Source organism: Lampetra fluviatilis, chromosome 3, assembly GCF_964198595.1.
Source record: "Lampetra fluviatilis chromosome 3, kcLamFluv1.1, whole genome shotgun sequence".
Lineage (NCBI taxonomy): Eukaryota > Metazoa > Chordata > Hyperoartia > Petromyzontiformes > Petromyzontidae > Lampetra > Lampetra fluviatilis.
Genome location: NC_136277.1, coordinates 2,209,706 through 2,227,657, shown reverse-complemented (window position 1 = coordinate 2,227,657; position 17,952 = coordinate 2,209,706). Strand labels below are relative to the sequence as shown.

The window sequence follows — 17,952 nt, the reverse complement described above, 5'->3', positions numbered from 1 at the left end:
ACCATCGGCACCATCAGCACCATTACCACCATCGGCACCATCGGCACCATTAGTACCAACAGCACCATCGGCACCATCGGCACCATCGGCACCATCAGCAGTAGCACCATTAGCACCAACAACACCATCAGCACCGTCATCACCATCAGCACCATCATCACCATCAGCACCATCAGCACCATTGCACCATCAGCACCATTAGCACCATCGGTACCAGCAGCAGAAGCAGCATCGACACCATGAAGCCCCTACGGCACCATCGGCACCTTCAGCACCAGCAGCAGCAACATCGGTGTCATCAGCAGTGTCGTCATTCACAGCAGCATCAATGTCATTGGGAGCATACTCTTTGGTTCTTACGGTAAAGTCACGTAGGTAGAAATCAAATCAAACAAATCACGACGTTCCGATCGCAACACAAGCGATCCTACGTGACTTTACCGAAAGAACCAAAGGGCATGGATTCCTGCAGTCACGAAAGCTTCAAATCTAGATTCATTGGGAGCAGCTGAGGCGTCATGAGCAGCATCTCATCAGCATTGTCATCTTCATCCTAGCTCTGAATTTCCGAGCCGGTCCGGGGCCTCTCATGGGTGGATTCAATCTCAAAAGAGTACCTGCTGCGGTGTGTAAACATCGCCACTCGGGAGACAAAGGCGGCTGGGCGTGGTGCTGGCCACGCCAGCCCCTCGTGTGCCATGCCGGCCTTCATAGGTGCAGCAATAGCACTTGCCCTAACAAGTCTGTTCAGGCTATACGGGGGATCTTTGCCCTGTGAGCGAGTGAGAGGTGTATGGGTTAGTGGATGACTTCATCATGCTATAAAACAAAAACCGTTGTACGTTAAACTTTTTTTCATGCTAACCAACTCTTACAACGGGACTACAGTTTGAAAGTTTACTTGGGGTTTATAATCTTCAACGATGGGATGTGAGCGACAGGAAAAGGAATACGCCCTTCGAATGAACGGTGCTTATGATGGCACACACACAGATCCACGCTCGCACACACACAGATACACACAGATCCACACTCAGACGCACTCACCCTCTCTAGCAATGGTTTAGGAAAACGGAAGACACTGAAGGGAGAAGAGAGGAACAGAAGAAGGTTCATGAGAGGGGAATTAAAAGTGAGGAAAGTCTGTAGCTTTCCGTGATAGCATCTGATGCCCAAATCCACCCGTCGATGGGAGCCGTGGCCCAACTTCCTGATGGGGCAGGACCCTCCCGGAAATGCACCTTGAGGCTCAGCGAGGGTCTTCTGGGAATGTGAACGAGTTTCTTATTCATGGGATTTCCCCGGCTCGGGCTGATGCGGCACTTCCTGCTCCATTTCACCTGGGCCAACACCTCCACGGTCCACTCCACGATCCACTCCACAGATCTGCTCTATGATCTGCTCCATAATCCACTCCACGGTCTGCTCCACGATCCGTTCCGCAATCCTTCCTTGCAATGCTGTTTGTTGTTGGCCGCTTGGCGTTTTTGGCAACCGTGAAAAAAAAAACCGATATAGAAAACGATTTGCGAATCCTTTGCAATTACCCATCAGTCGTCAGTGCCGTCGCGTGTTCTGCTGCGCCGTTCTGTATCAAACAAACAAACAACCTCTTCGCTTCAGAAACCACCCGGAAATTCCACATTCCCATGGCCAGGCGGGCTGTGTTGTCGAAAGACGTGCAAGTCGTGCGAGAACCGTACCACGTCCCGATGTCCAGAGCCGCGGCCTCGCGAGCCAAATTGTTTATAAAAGCGGTTGTCCCTCCAGAGCCCACCTACATTCCCTGGGCCCCCACCGCCCTCCTGTCAGCCCCCCCCCCTCCTGTCAGCCACCCATGTGGCTCCGTGGGTGGCCCTGAATGTGGGGGAGTGGAGGGGGGTAAGGGAGGGGAGGAAGGGGCCGTGGGGGATTCTGTGAGTGGACCTAGCCCAGCCGGTCTGGCATGTAGCGTGTCTCCCACTCACCTCTCGCCGCACACAGATCCACACACCGCTCACTGCTCACCACAGGCGGATATCCACACATAGCGGAAAGTGCCCGCTCCCTCGCTCGACTGCTCATTGGCCCGCTCGCTTGCTCACCCAAATGCTCACTCACTCACTCGCTCACCCACCCCTCCCTCTCTCGCTCACTCACTCACCCACCCCCTCCCTCGCTCACCCACCCACCCCCTCCCTCTCTAGCTCACTCACCCACCCCCTCCCTCGCTCACCCACCCACCCCCTCCCTCTCTAGCTCACTCACTCGCTCACCCACCCCCTCCCTCGCTCGCTCACCCACCCACCCCCTCCCTCTCTAGCTCACCCACCCACTCACCCACCCCCTCCCTCCCTCTCTCTCTCTCTCGCTCACTCACCCACCCCCTCCCTCGCTCCCTCGCTCGCTCGCTCGCTCGCTCACCCACCCCCTCCCTCTCTCGCTCACTCACCCACCCCCTCTCTCCCTCGCTCACTCACCCACCCCCTCCCTCCCTCGCTCGCTCACCCACCCCCTCCCTCTCTCGCTCACTCACCCACCCCCTCTCTCCCTCCCTCTCTCGCTCACTCACTCACTCACCCCCTCCCTCCCTCTCTCACTCACTCACCCACCCCCTCCCTCCCTCCCTCTCTCGCTCACTCACTCACTCACTCTCCCCCTCCCTCTATTGCTTGCTCACTCACTCACTCACCCACCCCCTCCCTCTCTCGCTCGCTCACCCCCTCCCTCTCTCGCTCGCTCACTCACCCACCCCCTCCCTCGCTCGTTCACCCACCCACCCCCTCCCTCTCTAGCTCACTCACTCACTCACTCGCTCACCCACCCCTCCCTCTCTCGCTCACCCACCCCTCTCTCTCTCGCTCACTCACTCCTCCCTTTCTCGCTCACTCACTCACCCACCCCCTCCCTCGCTCGCTCACCCACCCACCCCCTCCCTCTCTAGCCACCCACCCACCCACTCACCCACCCACCCACTCACCCACCCCCTCCCTCCCTCTCTCGCTCACTCACCCACCCCCTCCCTCGCTCGCTCACCCACCCCCTCCCTCGCTCGCTCACCCACCCCCTCCCTCTCTCACTCACTCACCCACCCACCCACCCCCTCCCTCGCTCGCTCAAAGCCGGTTTGTTATTTCTTTGCAGCAGATCGTTTTTGTTTTGTGGAAACGGAGGCACAGATGGGAAGGAGGGAGGGAGGAACTCACAGAGTAGACTGCTGCGTGTGTGTGTGTGCTGTGCCTCTACCGTGTGTGTGCTGCTGTGTGTGTGTGCTGTGCCTCTACGGTGTGGGTGTGTGCTGCTGTGTGTGTGCTGTGCCTCACGGTGTGGGTGTGTGCTGCTGTGTGTGTGTGTGCTGTGCCTCACAGTGTGTGTGTGTGCTGCTGTGTGTTGTGTGCTGTGCCTCTACGGTGTGGGTGTGTGCTGCTGTGTGTGTGTGTGCTGTGCCTCACGGTGTGTGTGTGTGTGCTGCTGTGTGTGTGTGTGCTGTGCCTCTACGGTGTGTGTGTGTGTGCTGTGCCTCTACGGTGTGTGTGTGTGCTGTGCCCTCACGGTGTGTGTGCTGCTGTGCCACCACGGTGTGTGTGTGCTGCTGTGTCTCTACGGTATGTGTGTGTGCTGCTGTGTGTGTATGCTGTGTGTGTGCTGTGTGTGCTGTGTGTGTGTGTGCTGTGTGTGTGTGTGCTGTGTGTGTGTGCTGTGTGTGTGTGTGCTGTGCCCTCACGGTGTGTGTGTGCTGCTGTGCCTCTACCGTGTGTGTGTGTGTGTGCTGTGCCTCTACGGTGTGGGTGTGTGTGCTGCTGTGCCCTCATGGTGTGTGTGTGTGTGTGTGCCCTCATGGTGTGTGTGGGTGACTTCCCGTGTGCGATGTTCGGGTTGCCACCAGGCATGTTGGGTCAGGGGTAAATAAAACAAATAAAAATGTCCACGTGGTTGCGTGTTGCCTTGTGCTGTGGTGCGGAATGGTGCGGTGCTGTGTGGTGGTGCGGTTGTGTGGTTGGTGCGGCGTGGTGCGGTATGGTGCGGTTGTGTGGTGGTGCTGTGTGGTGGTGTGGTATGGTGCGGTGCTGTGTGGTGGTGCTGTGTGGTGATGCGATGTGGTGCGGTATGGTGCGGTGCTGTGTGGTGGTGCGGCGTGGTGCGGTGATGGGGTTGTGTGGTGGTACGGTGCTGTGTGGTGATGGGGTTGTGCGATGGTGCGGTTTGGCCGTCTGGTGGCGCAGGCTGCTGTGGTGGTGGTCTTCAACTTCGCCATGGTTCTGCTCATCTTCCCGTCCATCCTGAGCCTGGACCTGCAGCGCCGCGAGGAGGGGCGACTCGACCTGCTGTGCTGCTTCTACAGGTGGACTGCCACGCCACACTACCACACAGCGCTACCACGCAGTGCCCACACTACCACACACTACCACACAGCGCTACCACACAGCGCTAGCACGCAGCACTACCACGCAGTGCCCACACTACCACACAGCGCTAGCACGCACCCTGTGGTGTCAGTGCGGTGTGTGTGCACACGAGGGTGGAGCAGTTGTGACGCTCGCGCCTCACATCAGGAAGCACCTGGGTCTAACAGCACTTGCCTCAACCGTCGTCTAGAGACTATACGGGAGGCCTTTGTCTATATTCTCCTCTGCACGGGTTTCCTCCAGGTTCTACGATTTGCTCCCATGGCTAAAACAAAGTGACACGCAATGTCAGCGGCATTGACCACAACAACATCCCCAATGCTGGAACATCGCCTACACACGACCCAACTGGGATCGCACAGCGCAGTATCAGCAGCAGCGGCCCCCGTACTGCTACGACAAGCATGGCAGGACCCTCCTGGGTAAACAAGCAGAGCGATGATAATGACAATTATAATAACGACTATTGTGCGCTGCGTGTGTGCGCTGTGTGTGTGCGCTGCGTGTATTGCGTGTGTGTTGCGTGTGCTGTGTGTGCCGCGTGTGCGCTGCGTGTGACCGCAGTCCGAGCGCGATGCGGCCCTCGCGGCCGCAGGCGCCGGCGTTCCGCGAGTTGGCCGCCGCCGCGGCTGCCGTGGCCGCAGGGGGCGACGTGTCCCCCCCGCCGCCCTACAGCAGCCCCACCGGCTTCCCCGAAACCCACATCACCATGCACTCCACCGTGGAGGTGAGCGCACACTCCCGCGCCGCCACGTCGCCCACCCGCCCTGCCAGGGGGTCCGCACCACGGGCGGACTGCGTCGAGTCGTTTGGGGATCTTTTGGGACCGTGTGGAATCGTTAAGAACCGTTCGGTGCGGCGACGCACCGCGAAGCGACGCCCTGACCCTCGCCCCGACCGTCACCCTCGCCGCGACCCAGGTGCAGTACGACCCCGCGAGCCAGCAGTGCGTGACCACCGTGCGCCCGTGCACCGAGGTCACGTTCCGGCCGCGCTCGCTCGGCCCGGAGCCGTCCGTCGCTCTGGCGTCAACGTCGTCGCCGCCGTCGTCGTCCGGCACGGTCGTCGTGCCGGAGTCGGCGAGCTCCACGCGCGACCTCCTCGCCGACCACGGCGCGACCACGGCGTACGGGACGGACGAGGGCGACGACGGCGGCGACGACGGCGGCGGCGACGGCGGTGGCGACGGCGGGGGCGGGGGCAGGCCGTGGGAAGGGTGGCCAGCCGGCTGGGGGGCGAGCGAGCGGCCTCCCCCTGCGTGGACGCGGTGGAGCCTGCAGGAGTTTGCCCGGACGCGGTACGCGCCCTGGCTGCTGCTACGCAGGACGAAGGTGAGAGCGGTGCGTGAGCGGCGAGTGAGCGGCGAGTGAGCGGCGAGTGAGCGGCGAGTGAGCGCTGCGTGAGCGCTGCGTGAGCGCTGCGTGAGCGCTGCGTGAGCGCTGAGTGAGCGCTGAGTGAGCGCTGAGTGAGCGCTGAGTGAGCGCTGAGTGAGCGCTGAGTGAGCGGTGCGTGAGCGGTGCGTGAGCGCTGAGTGAGCGCTGAGTGAGCGCTGAGTGAGCGCTGAGTGAGCGCTGAGTGAGCGCTGAGTGAGCGCTGAGTGAGCGGTGCGTGAGCGCTGAGTGAGCGCTGAGTGAGCGGTGCGTGAGCGGTGAGTGAGCGCTGAGTGAGCGGTGCGTGAGCGGTGCGTGAGCGCTGAGTGAGCGCTGAGTGAGCGGTGCGTGAGCGCTGAGCGAGCGCTGAGCGAGCGCTGAGCGAGCGCTGAGTGAGCGCTGCCACTACCCCCCGCCCCCCCCAGGTGGCCGTGCTGAGCGCGTTCATGTGCCTGCTCGCGCTGTGCCTGTATGGCACGACGCGCGTGCGCGACGGCCTCGGCCTGGCCGACGTGGTCCCGCGCGGCACGCGCGAGCACGCCTTCCTCACGGCGCAGGCGGCCTACTTTTCGGTGTACGGGGCCTACCTGGTCACCACCGAGGGCGTGGACTACCCCCGTGCCCAGGAGAGCCTCTACCGGCTGCACGACGCCCTGCACGGCCTCCCCTACACGCTGCGGGGCCCCGACGGCGCCCTGCCCCGCACCTGGCTTCACCACTTCCGCGACTGGCTGCAGGGTGAGTGCGCCGCTCGCCACCGTCGCGCGGCTCGCCTCAGCAAATAGCCAGCGTGGTGCCGGCGAGCGTCCGGGGTTCGTAAGGGTGACCGTACCGCCCTGTCCCCCGTATAGACTTAAACACACCGTTGGGGTAAGTGCTGTTAGCGAGTAGCACCTATGAAAGCCGGCACGGCGCACGAGAGGGTGGATGGCCGGCACCACGCCCACCCCAGTGGCGATGTTTACAAACGGCACCAGGTAATCATTTGAGGCCGGGGGGAGGCCCAGGACTGGTTCAGATAATCATCGGTGTTTACCCTGAGCGGGAATCAAACCCGTGTCGCCGGGTTCTTAGTGCGGCGCGCTAACCGCTGCACCACCGCTCCCCACCCCCTCCACCCACTTCCCATCCCCCCCCGCCCGCCACGCCGCACCCCCCAGGGCTGCAGGTGGCATTCGACGAGGACTGGCGATCCGGCCGCATCCGCCGGGAAGAGTTCCGTAACGGCTCCGACGACGGCGTGCTGGCGTACATGCTGCTCATCCAGACGGGCGACGCCAGTGCGCCCTTCAACTACGCCCAGGTATGGCCACGACGGCCATGGCCACAACCACGGCGCCGATGCCAACGCCGAGAACCAAAATCCGAAACCGCGTCTCTGGGGAGAGAACCGCGTGGGTCGCGCCACACGTCGCGTCGACGACGGCGTTTGTCCCTCCGGGGGTCGTTCATTTTGCGGCGCGCAAGCGGTCGGGGCAAAACGCGGACGGGGCATTCTGCACGCGGTCCTTTTCGTGGCGGACTTCCGCGTGTGCGAGTTTTCCTGTCCGGGACGTTACGCCCGGAGAGAACCGTCCACATTGATCAGCGACAAGCCCGTGGTAAAAGGGCTCCCCGCTCTCACCGCCGCCCCCGTGACGTCGCTACGCGCGACGCGTGCTCTTTCTCTCCTGTGACGCCGCTTGTCACGCTCGGCCCATCGTGGGAAACTGTCCGGGGAGGGCGCCTACCGGGGAGACGGAGCGGGAATATTAGTCCGGGCGGACTCGCGAAATCGTGGGAGGTCGCACGCGAGCGTCGCGCGATTCGTCTCCCTTGGCTCGGCAGTTGCAGAGCCGGCGGCTGGTGAACGACCGGGGCCTGGTGGACGTTGACGGCTTCTACACCTTCCTCACGGCCTGGGTGACCAACGACCCGCTGGCCTACGCCGCCTCGCAGGCCAACCTGCGGCCCGAGCCCCCCGAGTGGCTCTTCAGCCGCTTCAACACCGCGCCCGACGTCATGCGCAGTGAGTCCCGTCGTCGTCGTCACCGTCGGTCACACAACAACAACAGTCGGCGTCACCGCTCGCGCCAGGCTAGGTGCACCTCGAGGCTGTCACGCGACGTGTGTCGCTGGCAGGACAGACCCAGGTTCCATGGGTTGACTGGCTGAGATGACTGGCAGACGCACCGCACACTCGCTGGCAACCTCTCGCCAACCGAAGCCAGTGTGCCGCTCTGTCAATGTCACGGTGTGCTGGTGTGGCGGGGGCAGTTTGCCAGTGTCCCGCCGTGCCGGTGTGCCACTGTGCTGGCGTGCCGCTCAATCGGTGTGCCGGTGTGCCAGTGTGTCGGCATGTCCCTGTGTCCCTGTGCCCCGGTGTCGGTGTGTCGGTGTGTCGCTCCGTCGGTCTGTCGTTGTGCCGCTGTGCCGCCGTGCCGGCGGGTTGCTGACTGAGTGGCGTGTGGCTGCTCCTCATTAGAGGCGGTGAAACCGCAACGCGTAAACGCCGGCACCTTGAGGAAGCGAGCGCCGTGCGGCCGCACACCGGCCCAAACGGGATTACTCCGGGGGGGGCGCGGCGGGAGGGAGGGAGTGGATGGTGGGGGTGGAGGTGGGGGCGGAGAGAGAGGGAGCCAGGGAGAAAACGGTTTAGGGGGCAGGGAAGAGCGTGGTGGTTAGGGAGATGGGGGGGTGTGTGGTGTGCTTTGTGTGCCTGTGTGTGTGTGTGCGTGCGTGCATGTCAGTGTGTGTGGGGAGCCGTGGTGCAGCCCTTAGTGCATTGTGTTGCGAACCTGGCGACCAAAGTTCGATTTTCCGCTCACGGTCAATGCTGGCGAAGAATATCAAACCCGGTCCTGGGCCTCCTCTAGGTCGACTCAGCCTTAATTGAGCGCCTAGTATGATGCGTAAAATATCAGCATTGGGGAGACAAAGGCGGCCGGATGTGGAGCTGGCCACACCACCCCGCTTATAGGTGTGCCGTGCTGGCCTACGTGGGTCCACGCCAACAGCACTTTCCCCGACGGCCAGTTAAAGGCTACACGGGGGATCTTTGTTTTTGTCTGTGTGGGGTAGCTGGCTGGTTCTGGTGGGGGTTCACCGTCTCCGAGAGAGGGAGTGGGGAGGGAGTGTGGGGGTAGTGGGGAGGGAGTAGTGGGGTGGGGTGGCGAGAGTGTGTGCGTGCGTGGCACCGGGCCAGCCACCATGCGAAATTTACTGCACAAATTACAAACAGGTTTCGCCGGTGGTGCCGTTGAGGGCGCTGGCGATGTGGGAAAGGCCACCGGCTGAGAGGGTGCCAGCCCCCCCCCTACCCCCACTGATGCCCCCCCCCCACCACCTATCCCCCCCACCCAGTCAGCCAGAGAACCACCGTGTGGTTTTACCTTTCCGAGGGCACTGCGATCGTAGAGAAAGTTCATCGTCTGTCGCTCAATATTTCACGCCGGATTATTGGGTAGAGTGGCCGTATTGATATCCATCCAGCAGTGTATGGTTCGTGATCCATAATAAAACCAGCCAAGGTTGCGAATTCAAGTCCTGGGATCGATAGAATGAGCATCATTCTGTGGAGAAGTAATAAAAGTGACTGTCCTCTGGATAGACTTGCCTCGGCCATATGACTGTGGAATTCCCACCACTGGCTCTGCCATGAGCACCGAGGCCACGATGCTCGTTTGAGTAGCAGCGGGAACTCGTTGAATTGCTGAGCTGCGTTACTCAAACGATGTCTATTCACGTTTATTCAGCTCCGTTTACTCAAGTGGCGTTCATCGAGGTCTGTGAGCTAAACTCCAAGCGTCTCTTTGTAAAGCCTTCGGGTTTCTTTTGCGAGTTTGTGGGTCTCGATGAGAGTTGCTGGTGACTGGCTCAGACACATTAACTCGCTACACTTGAGACCCTGGTTCAATCACAGGCAGTGGCTGTAACCGGATTGGAACCCTGGATCTCAGCTGTGCCAGCTCAGCGCCCTGACCTCTCAGCCACTTCCTTCCCTCATTCTTTTTTCCCTCCACGTAGAAATATAAATTTTTGTTTACACATCCCAGCAGCCACCACGACCTTCTGCGAGCGCATCCGATCGGCCGCATCTGTACAACACAAGCGGACCGGCCTCGACTTTCACCCTCTCACCAGCAGAGTCGGGCTCGCTTGACCCAACGCTCCTCACGGCCGCCCCCCCCCCCCACCGTCTTCTCTCCTCCGCTCCTCGTCTCTCCCCCCCGACCCTCCTCCCCCAGTCAAGCCGGCGGAGCGGATCGAGTTTGCTCAGCTGCCCTTCTACCTGGCGGGGCTGTCGGAGTCGGCGGACCATGTGCGCGCCATCGAGCGCGTGCGCGCCGTCTGCGAGAGCTTCGCCGCCGGCGGGCTGCCCAGCTACCCGGCCGGGTACCCCTTCCTCTTCTGGGAGCAGTACGTGGGCCTGCGCCACTGGCTGCTGCTGGCGCTCAGCGTGGGGCTGGCCTGCACCTTCCTCGTGTGTGCCCTCCTGCTGCTCAACCCCTGGACCGCTGGGCTGCTGGTGAGAGGGCGATGGCGGTGGTGGTGATGGTGGTGGCGGTGATGGTGGCGGTGATGGTGGCGGTGATGGTGGTGGTGGCGGTGGTGATGGTGGCGGTGGTGGTGATGGTGGTGGCGGTGATGGTGGCGGTGATGGTGGTGGCGGCGGTGGAGATGGTGGCGGTGGTGGTGATGGTGGTGGTGATGGTGGTGGTGATGGTGGTGGTGGCGGTGGTGTTGATGGTGGTGGCGGTGGTGTTGATGGTGGTGGCGGTGATGGTGGCGGTGATGGTGGCGGTGGTGGTGATGGTGGTGGTGATGGTGGTGGTGATGGTGGTGGTGATGGTGGTGGTGGCGGTGGTGTTGATGGTGGTGGCGGTGGCGGTGATGGTGGTGGTGATGGTGGCGGTGGTGGTGATGGTGTTGGTGGCGGCGGCGGTAGTGGTGGCGGTGGTGGTGGTGGTGGTGGTGATGGTGGCGGTGGTGGTGATGGTGGCGGTGGGGAGCGGTGGTGTAGCGGTTAGCGCGCTGCGCTACGAAGCTGGTGAACCGGGTTCGGTTCCTGCTCACGACCAACACCGGTGATGATTATCTGAACCGGTACTGGGCCTCCTCTAGGTCGACTCAGCCTCAAATGAGTACCTGGTGCGATGTGTAAACATCGCCACTAGGGAGACAAAGGCGGTCGGGCGTGGTGTTGGCCACCCACCTCCTCGTGTGCCGTGCCGGCCTTTATAGGTGCTCACTAACAGCACTTGCCCCTACAGTCTGTTAAGGCTGTACGGGGGATCTTTGTCTTTGATGGTGGCGGTGATGGTGTTGGTTGATGCTGGCGGCGGTTGCGGCGGTGCCTTTACCTTAAGGGTAGAACATCTTCATCTTATTCTCCGTGTCTCTTTCTGATCGTCGGCCTGTCCGTGCGTCTTTGACTCCATGTCTCTGTCCGTCAGTCTTTCTGTGCGTCTCTCTCCGTCCGTGTGTATTCTCTTCCTCGTGCCTCACAGCTTGAAGGGGTCTGTCTTTGGTTCCTCACCTCGCCGCCTTGCTGCGTAGAGTTTGTATTTTCCTCCAGATTGGAATCGTGATCCTGCATTGCAATTCGTTACTCAGTTAAAACGAAGCGCTCACCCAATTGTTCCAGGTTTTCGGACAGCCTCAGTGCCTACAAAGACAAAGATCCCCCATATAGGCTTTAGCTGTTGGGGCAAGTGCTGTGAGCAAGAACCCATAAGGGCTGGCACGGCACGCTTATGAGGAGGTTGGTGGCCAGCACCACGCCCGGCCGCCTCCCAAGTGCTGACGTTTAATTCACTTAAAACCAGGTACTCGGTTAAAGGCTGAGTCGACCTAGGGGAGACCCAAGACCGATGCAGATATCCGCCGTCACCGATGTTGGCTGTGAGCGGTCATGGAACTCCGTTGCTGGGTTCATAGCACAGTGCACTAACCACTTTGCCACCGCTCCTCGCACACATACACACGCGTACGGACACGCGCACATCGAGCGGGTAATGTGTGTGTGCCACACTGGGGGGGGGGGGGGTGGTTGGACGAGGTGGGGAGGGGTTGGTGTGGGGAGGCATGCCACATGCATGTGCTCACACTTCACGCGTCGCACTAATGCTCGCACGCACGCACGTGCGCACGCATACCACGCACACGCACGCTAGTTAACCTGCTCACACACCAACAACAGCCGTCATTCACGTCACAACAGCACTTGTGCCAGGCTAGGTGCGCTTGTTGCACACGCGCACGTGCACACACACATACACACCTACCATGTCCTCCTCCTCCACACGTTTGTTTCCTGTCCGTACAGCTCTGTCACACGAATGCATTCTTGAGATTCTTGCGTGAAAAGCACACACACGCACGCACGTGTGCGTGCGTGCATGTGCGTGCGTGTGTGTGTGCGTGTCTCTGTGGGTGAGTGGTGGCATGGCGGTTAGCGCACCGCATTACCTACGAAACCGGGCGACCTGAGTTCGATTCCCGTTTTCAGCCAACGTTGACCTCGGGGAAGGCCCATGACCGTTTCAGATAATCGTCACCGGCGTTGGCCGTGAGCGGGATTCGAACTCGGGTCGCCGGGTTCGTAGCGCAGCGCGCTAACCAGTGCCACTGATGCCCAGAAGCACCTACACACGCGCACCTACAAACGTGCACCTACACACGCCGGATTATGAGATCCACCCCAAGCGTGTGCTAGGGGGAGAGCGTCTTCCCATGCCGACTCTTCCCACTGTTTTGGCTGGCGATCTTTACGTGTCCATCGACAACCGTTCGTACCATAGGTGACCTCTGGGAGGTCAATTAATACATTTTTCCTGCGCCAATTAATTTATACGCGCATGGATGGAAGAGTGGAATGGTAACGCTTCGCGTGAAAACATCCGAATAGTTCTGAGCGCAAATGTCGCCCGTTTCACATTTTGTGCATTCCGATGGCTGGCGTGCGTGAGTGCGTGCGTGCGTGTGTGCGTGTGTGTGCGCGTGTGTGTGCGTGTGTGCGTGTTGTGAACGACAGACACGTACTTAGGCTCTCGTGGCTCCGCGATCGCAGGGAGTCGAGTAACGTTCGTAACTCCGCGGGGCTTCCCTCCTCGCCCAACCCCCCCCCCGCCTACCCCTTCCGCTGAACGAGGAACTTCTTCTTCGTTCTCGCGAGCACCACTCCACGCTTTCCCTGCGGGTCCCTCGTGGCGGTGGCACGGCGGGGGGGGGGGGGTTCAGTGGCTCACGTGGGAGAGAGTGCACGTGTGTGGGTGTACGCGTGCGTGTGTGCATGTGTGCGCACGCGTATAAACGTGTGAGGGTGCGCACGCGTATAAACGTGTGAGGGTGCGCACGCGTATAAACGTGTGAGGGTGCGCACGCGTATAAACGTGTGAGCGTGCGCGTGTGTACGTGTGAGCGTGCGCGTGCATGCGTGTGTGTGCACGTGCGTATGTGTGAGTGCGTGTGTGTGAGCTTGTGCGCATGCGTGTGCGTGCGTGTGTGTTGGGAAAACTCCCTTATGGAATGTGTTAGAACACAGAGGCGTGAAATTGGATTGTGACGGGACTGTGTGGGGAGAAGACGAAGAGGGATGGAATGGCGTGGGTGCGTGCGTGCGTGTGTGCGTGTGTGTGTGTGTGCGTGTGTGCGTGCGTGTGTGTGTGTCTGTATGACTGGGCAAAGTTCTGTTCGCGAGCACCCATCACAAAACACGAGGTGGTGCTGTAACCAGCAACACCCACAGCCACCTTTGTCTCTCCCCAATGCTGATTTCTTTTTCTTTCCGCACTGCGCCACGTGCTCATTAACTGTTGAACCGACCTGGAGAAGGCCCCGGACCGGTTGCGATAATCTTGGCCGGTGTTGGCTGGTGAACGTGAATTGAACTCAGATCGCCGGGGTCGAAGCGCAGTGCGCTAGCCACCACTCCCCTATTAGGGCTGATCTCAGTCTTTGTGAATGTATATTTATGTCTGTGCTCTGTGTGTGATGTTATGCTGTCTCTTCTGCGCGCACGTTGAACTCTCGCCCTCTCCCAACCAATACCAATACCCGCGTCATTCGCCACTAAGTGACGGTGACGTCACCACGGCGACTGTGCCAGGCCAGGTGCACGTGAAGTGTCGAAGGCTCGCTGACAGGAGGTGTTTGTTGTTGTTGTTTGTCCTCTCCCAAAACACGCCCAACACACACGCACACCCAACCACACACCCAACCACACCCAACCACACACACACCCAACCACACACACCCAACCACACACACACACCCAACCACACACACCCAACCACAAACCTATACACGAACGCACACACCCACAATGACACGACCACGCGCGCACACAGGTGGCTGTGCTGGCGACGATGACGGTGGAGCTCTTTGGGATGATGGGCCTCATGGGCATTCAGCTGAGCGCCGTTCCCGTCATCAACCTCGTCGCCTTCGTTGGCATGGGCGTGGAGTTCACGATGCACGTCACGCTGGTGAGGTGGGGGGGGCGGCGGAGGCTCATCAGGTGACGTGACATCGTGTAAACGTAGCGATGCGTTGTCGATGATAACATTGACGACGATGGTGATGATGACGGTGACGACGACGATGTTGACAATGATGATAATGATGATGTTGACAATGATGGTGACGATGTTGACAATGATGATGACAATGTTGACTGATGATGATGATAATGATGATGACAATGATGATAATGATGATGACTATGACGATGTTGACAATGATGATAATGACGATGACGGTGACGACAATGATGATGACGATGCTGACAATGATGATGACGATGTTGACAATGATGATATTGACGATGACGACAATGATGATGACGATGTTGACAATGATGATAATGACGATGACGACAATGATGACGACGATGTTGATAATGATGATGACGGTGACGACGACGATGATGGCTATGATGACAATGGTGATGACATTGATGACGACGATGATGACGACGACGATGGCGTCGTACGGTCGACGGAGAGCCGCCGCCGCTCACCCGTACCATCTCCGTCACTCCGTTGTGCCGCCCCCGCCACCGCCCAGGGCTTCCTGACGGCGACGGGCGACCGCGACAGCCGGGCGGTGCGCTCGCTGCAGCACATGCTGGCGCCCGTGCTGGACGGCGCCGTCTCCACGCTCTTGGGACTCGTCATGCTCGTCGGCTCCGAGTTCGACTTCATCGTCTGGTGAGCGAGCGTTGCGTAGTGACTGTGCCGACTGTAGTGACTGTGCCGACTGTAGTGACTGTGCTGTGAGTCGCAATCTGAAGTTGGTGAGTTCAGATTCCGGGTGATCGTGGCGGAGGTGACGGTTGCGGTGATGGCGATTGTGGCGGTGGTGACGGTATTGGTGGCGGTAGTTCTGGTGATGAGTTCACTTGCTGTACCGCCTTCTCCTGGCTAGCCGGGGCATGGCTCCCCCTTGGCACCGATGGGATGGGAGTTTCACAGCGTTCGTGCGAAGATCCGACAATCCTCGCTGCTGCTGCCTCCACAGCGCTGGGTTACAGCTGCCACGTGCGTGGCCGCCACCAGCGGTGGTGGTGATGTTCCGGTGGTGTTGGTATCGAGCTGTAGTGGCGGCGATGATGGCCGCCGGTTGTTTGGCCTGACCCTGAGACGGGGGGGGGGGTTGGTGAGATGGGAGACTGAGCAGAGAATCGCCATAAACAGTGAGGCTGTGTAAACACTGCCCCAGCGTGTTTATAGACACGTGCTCGTGCACATACACACACGCGAGTGTAATGTATACACACACACACACACGTGCGTCGTTCGCCTGTGTGTGTGTGTGCGGCTGCGCCGGGTGCTGCGTCTGCGTATTTTTTTCAAAAAATAGTTGCTGAGCAGAGGCTCTAAACGTCAAGCAGCCGGCAACAAACAGCACTCTCAAGAGTTTGAATAGCTAACAGTGGAACACGTCTGTTGAATGGAGCAAGGTTACTATTGGTCGAAGAGCTTGGGGGGGGGGGAAAGAGACGATGATGACGACGATGACAACAATGGGGGGAGGGAATTCCAGAGTGGAGCCGTGCGAGGGAAGAAGCCGAGAGAGAGGAGTGTGTGTGTGTAGGGGGAGCGGTGGCGCAGCGGTTAGGGCGCTACACTCCAAACCAAGTTAGCAGAGTTCGATTCCCGCTCACAAACAACACCGCTGGCGATTACCTGAACGGGTCCTGGGCCCTACCCCGAGTGGACACGGCCTCAAACGAAGACCCAGCGCGATGCGCAAACGTCGCCCCTGCGGAGACAAAGGCGGCCGAGCGTGGTGCTGGCCACCCATCCCTCTCGTGCGCCGTTAAGTCCTTCGTCGGTGGCTGCTGCTCGCTGACGGCGGCACTAGCCCCGACAGCCTGTGGAGGCTACCGGGGGGATCTTTGTCCGTTTGCGTGCGACCGCACGCACACGGGGGGACGCGTCTCCCCCCACGGTGTTTGTGTAAATTCAACGAAAATAAACACGTGGCCCCGGCAGCGGCGCTCGCCACGGACCCCCCCCTCGTTCCCTCTCTCGCCCGAGCCCAGACTCCCTGGGATAATAAACAACGCGGCCTCGCGGCCCGCACAGACAAATAAACACACAGCGGCTCTGCGCCGGAGGAGGAGGAGGACAAGGCACGGCCGCCACGGCTGCCGTGGTGGTGGAGGCGGTGGTGGCGGTAACGGTGCAGCTGCACGTTGCACCGGCAACACGGAGTTCTCCCGCTCTCTTTTTGTGCCGGCAGTGGGCACGAGCGAGCAGTTGCGGGGCTGCGCCTTTGCCCCGCGAGAGAGGGGCTGTCGGTGAGAGAGGGGCCCTAATAGTGCGGTGAGACTTGGCCTTTGTTGGGTGGGAGAGCCGGGAGGGGGGGGCGGGAGAGACCCCCTCCTCACCCCCTCCCTCCATTGGATGTTTATGTGACCCCCCCGGGGCAGCCTGCATTGGGCAGGTCAAAGGGCAGAGGGCGCATTTGGGTGGTGGGAAGAGGGAGAGAGAGGGCGGGGGTGGAGAGACGGAGGTGGGGGAAGGGGAGTGATTGAGAGAGGGGGGGGCAGGGGGAGGGGAAAGAGGAGGGGGTGGAAAGCGAGTGATTGAGAGAGAAGAGGAGAGAGAAGATAATTCACTTGTTTATCCAGGAGAGCGAAGCTGAGTCATAGGACTCTTTTTCAGGAGGGTCCTGCTGCTGCTGTTGCATTGGGTTATTTATTTTCAGCCAGTGAATAACGAGTTGTGTTTATTATTGTACACGTGTGGAAGGAAACCGGAGCACCTGGAGAAAACCCCACGCCTTGCGCAAGGGGGCAACGCTCTATCCCCAGCGGACAGATGGAAACAGATTGACATTAGTCCACTTGCTATACTGCCTTCTGGCGAGCCAGGGGTACGGCCCTTCTTCGATGCTCACGGGAAGAGATATTTCACAGCCCATCTGTGAGTGATCTACCAACCCTCGCTGCTGCCTCCACAGCGCTGGATCGCAGCGGCCATGTGCACAAGCATGGCCACCGCTGCTTGGCGGAGGAGGCAGGGTGAGGAGAGAAAGAGGAAGAGGCAGGGGTTATGAGGGATGAGAGGGTGAGAGAGAGAAATGGTGAGGAGTGAGGAGTGGGGAGGCAGAGGGAGAGAGGAAGAGAGAAGGAGTGAGGAGGCCGGATCGCGTTACTCTGCACACAAACATCCCGCTGGTGCTGGAGAGAAGGCCCTGCCGGCAGCCCTGCCGGCAGGCCGTGCCGCCAGGCTGTGCCGCCAGGCCGTGCCACCAGGCCGGCCGGTTGTCAGCTCCCCGTATTTACCGAGACCTCGGGCCCGGTCGTTAACGGCGACCACGACGATGAATTCGTATCTCGCGACGTCCGTGCGAAGTGCAGTGTTGCACATGGGGGGACGCGGGTGGAGGCCACAGACGAGGGAAGGCAGCCAGAACCGATTGCCCAAGTTCTGTGGTCCTCTACTGGGTTACGGTCCCAAAAAAATTTCCCGCTGGCCGGCAACAAGCAGCACGATTTTGGAGCATCACGGAGCAGAGTTTCTCACACGTTGGTTGAATGGAGCCATTCAACCAACGTGTGAGAAACTCTGAATGGAGCCAAGGTGATAGCGGCCACGCGGGTCCAGTGGCCGTGCGTCCGATCTCCCGCAGCAGTAGAGTGAACGCGTTCACCACGGTCAAGTCGATCGGTCGGTCGCGTGCGTCGTGGTAAAGTGTGGGTACTC

The 17,952-nt window shown here is 60.3% G+C and overlaps 1 protein-coding gene across 2 annotated transcripts in view; it reads left to right on the top strand.

Annotated features, from left to right (window-relative positions):
• LOC144951202 (protein patched homolog 1-like) overlaps nt 1–17,952 on the top strand; it is a 51,407-nt gene that overhangs the window by 25,852 nt on the left and 7,603 nt on the right. For both annotated transcript variants that reach the window (XM_078881351.1, XM_078881357.1), the window contains exons 13-21: nt 4,203–4,321; nt 4,950–5,112; nt 5,306–5,716; nt 6,181–6,493; nt 6,916–7,058; nt 7,583–7,763; nt 9,982–10,262; nt 14,086–14,223; nt 14,804–14,946. In XM_078881351.1, the coding sequence (XP_078737477.1) occupies nt 4,203–4,321; nt 4,950–5,112; nt 5,306–5,716; nt 6,181–6,493; nt 6,916–7,058; nt 7,583–7,763; nt 9,982–10,262; nt 14,086–14,223; nt 14,804–14,946 (1,892 nt within the window). The remainder of the gene's footprint in view (nt 1–4,202; nt 4,322–4,949; nt 5,113–5,305; nt 5,717–6,180; nt 6,494–6,915; nt 7,059–7,582; nt 7,764–9,981; nt 10,263–14,085; nt 14,224–14,803; nt 14,947–17,952) is intronic.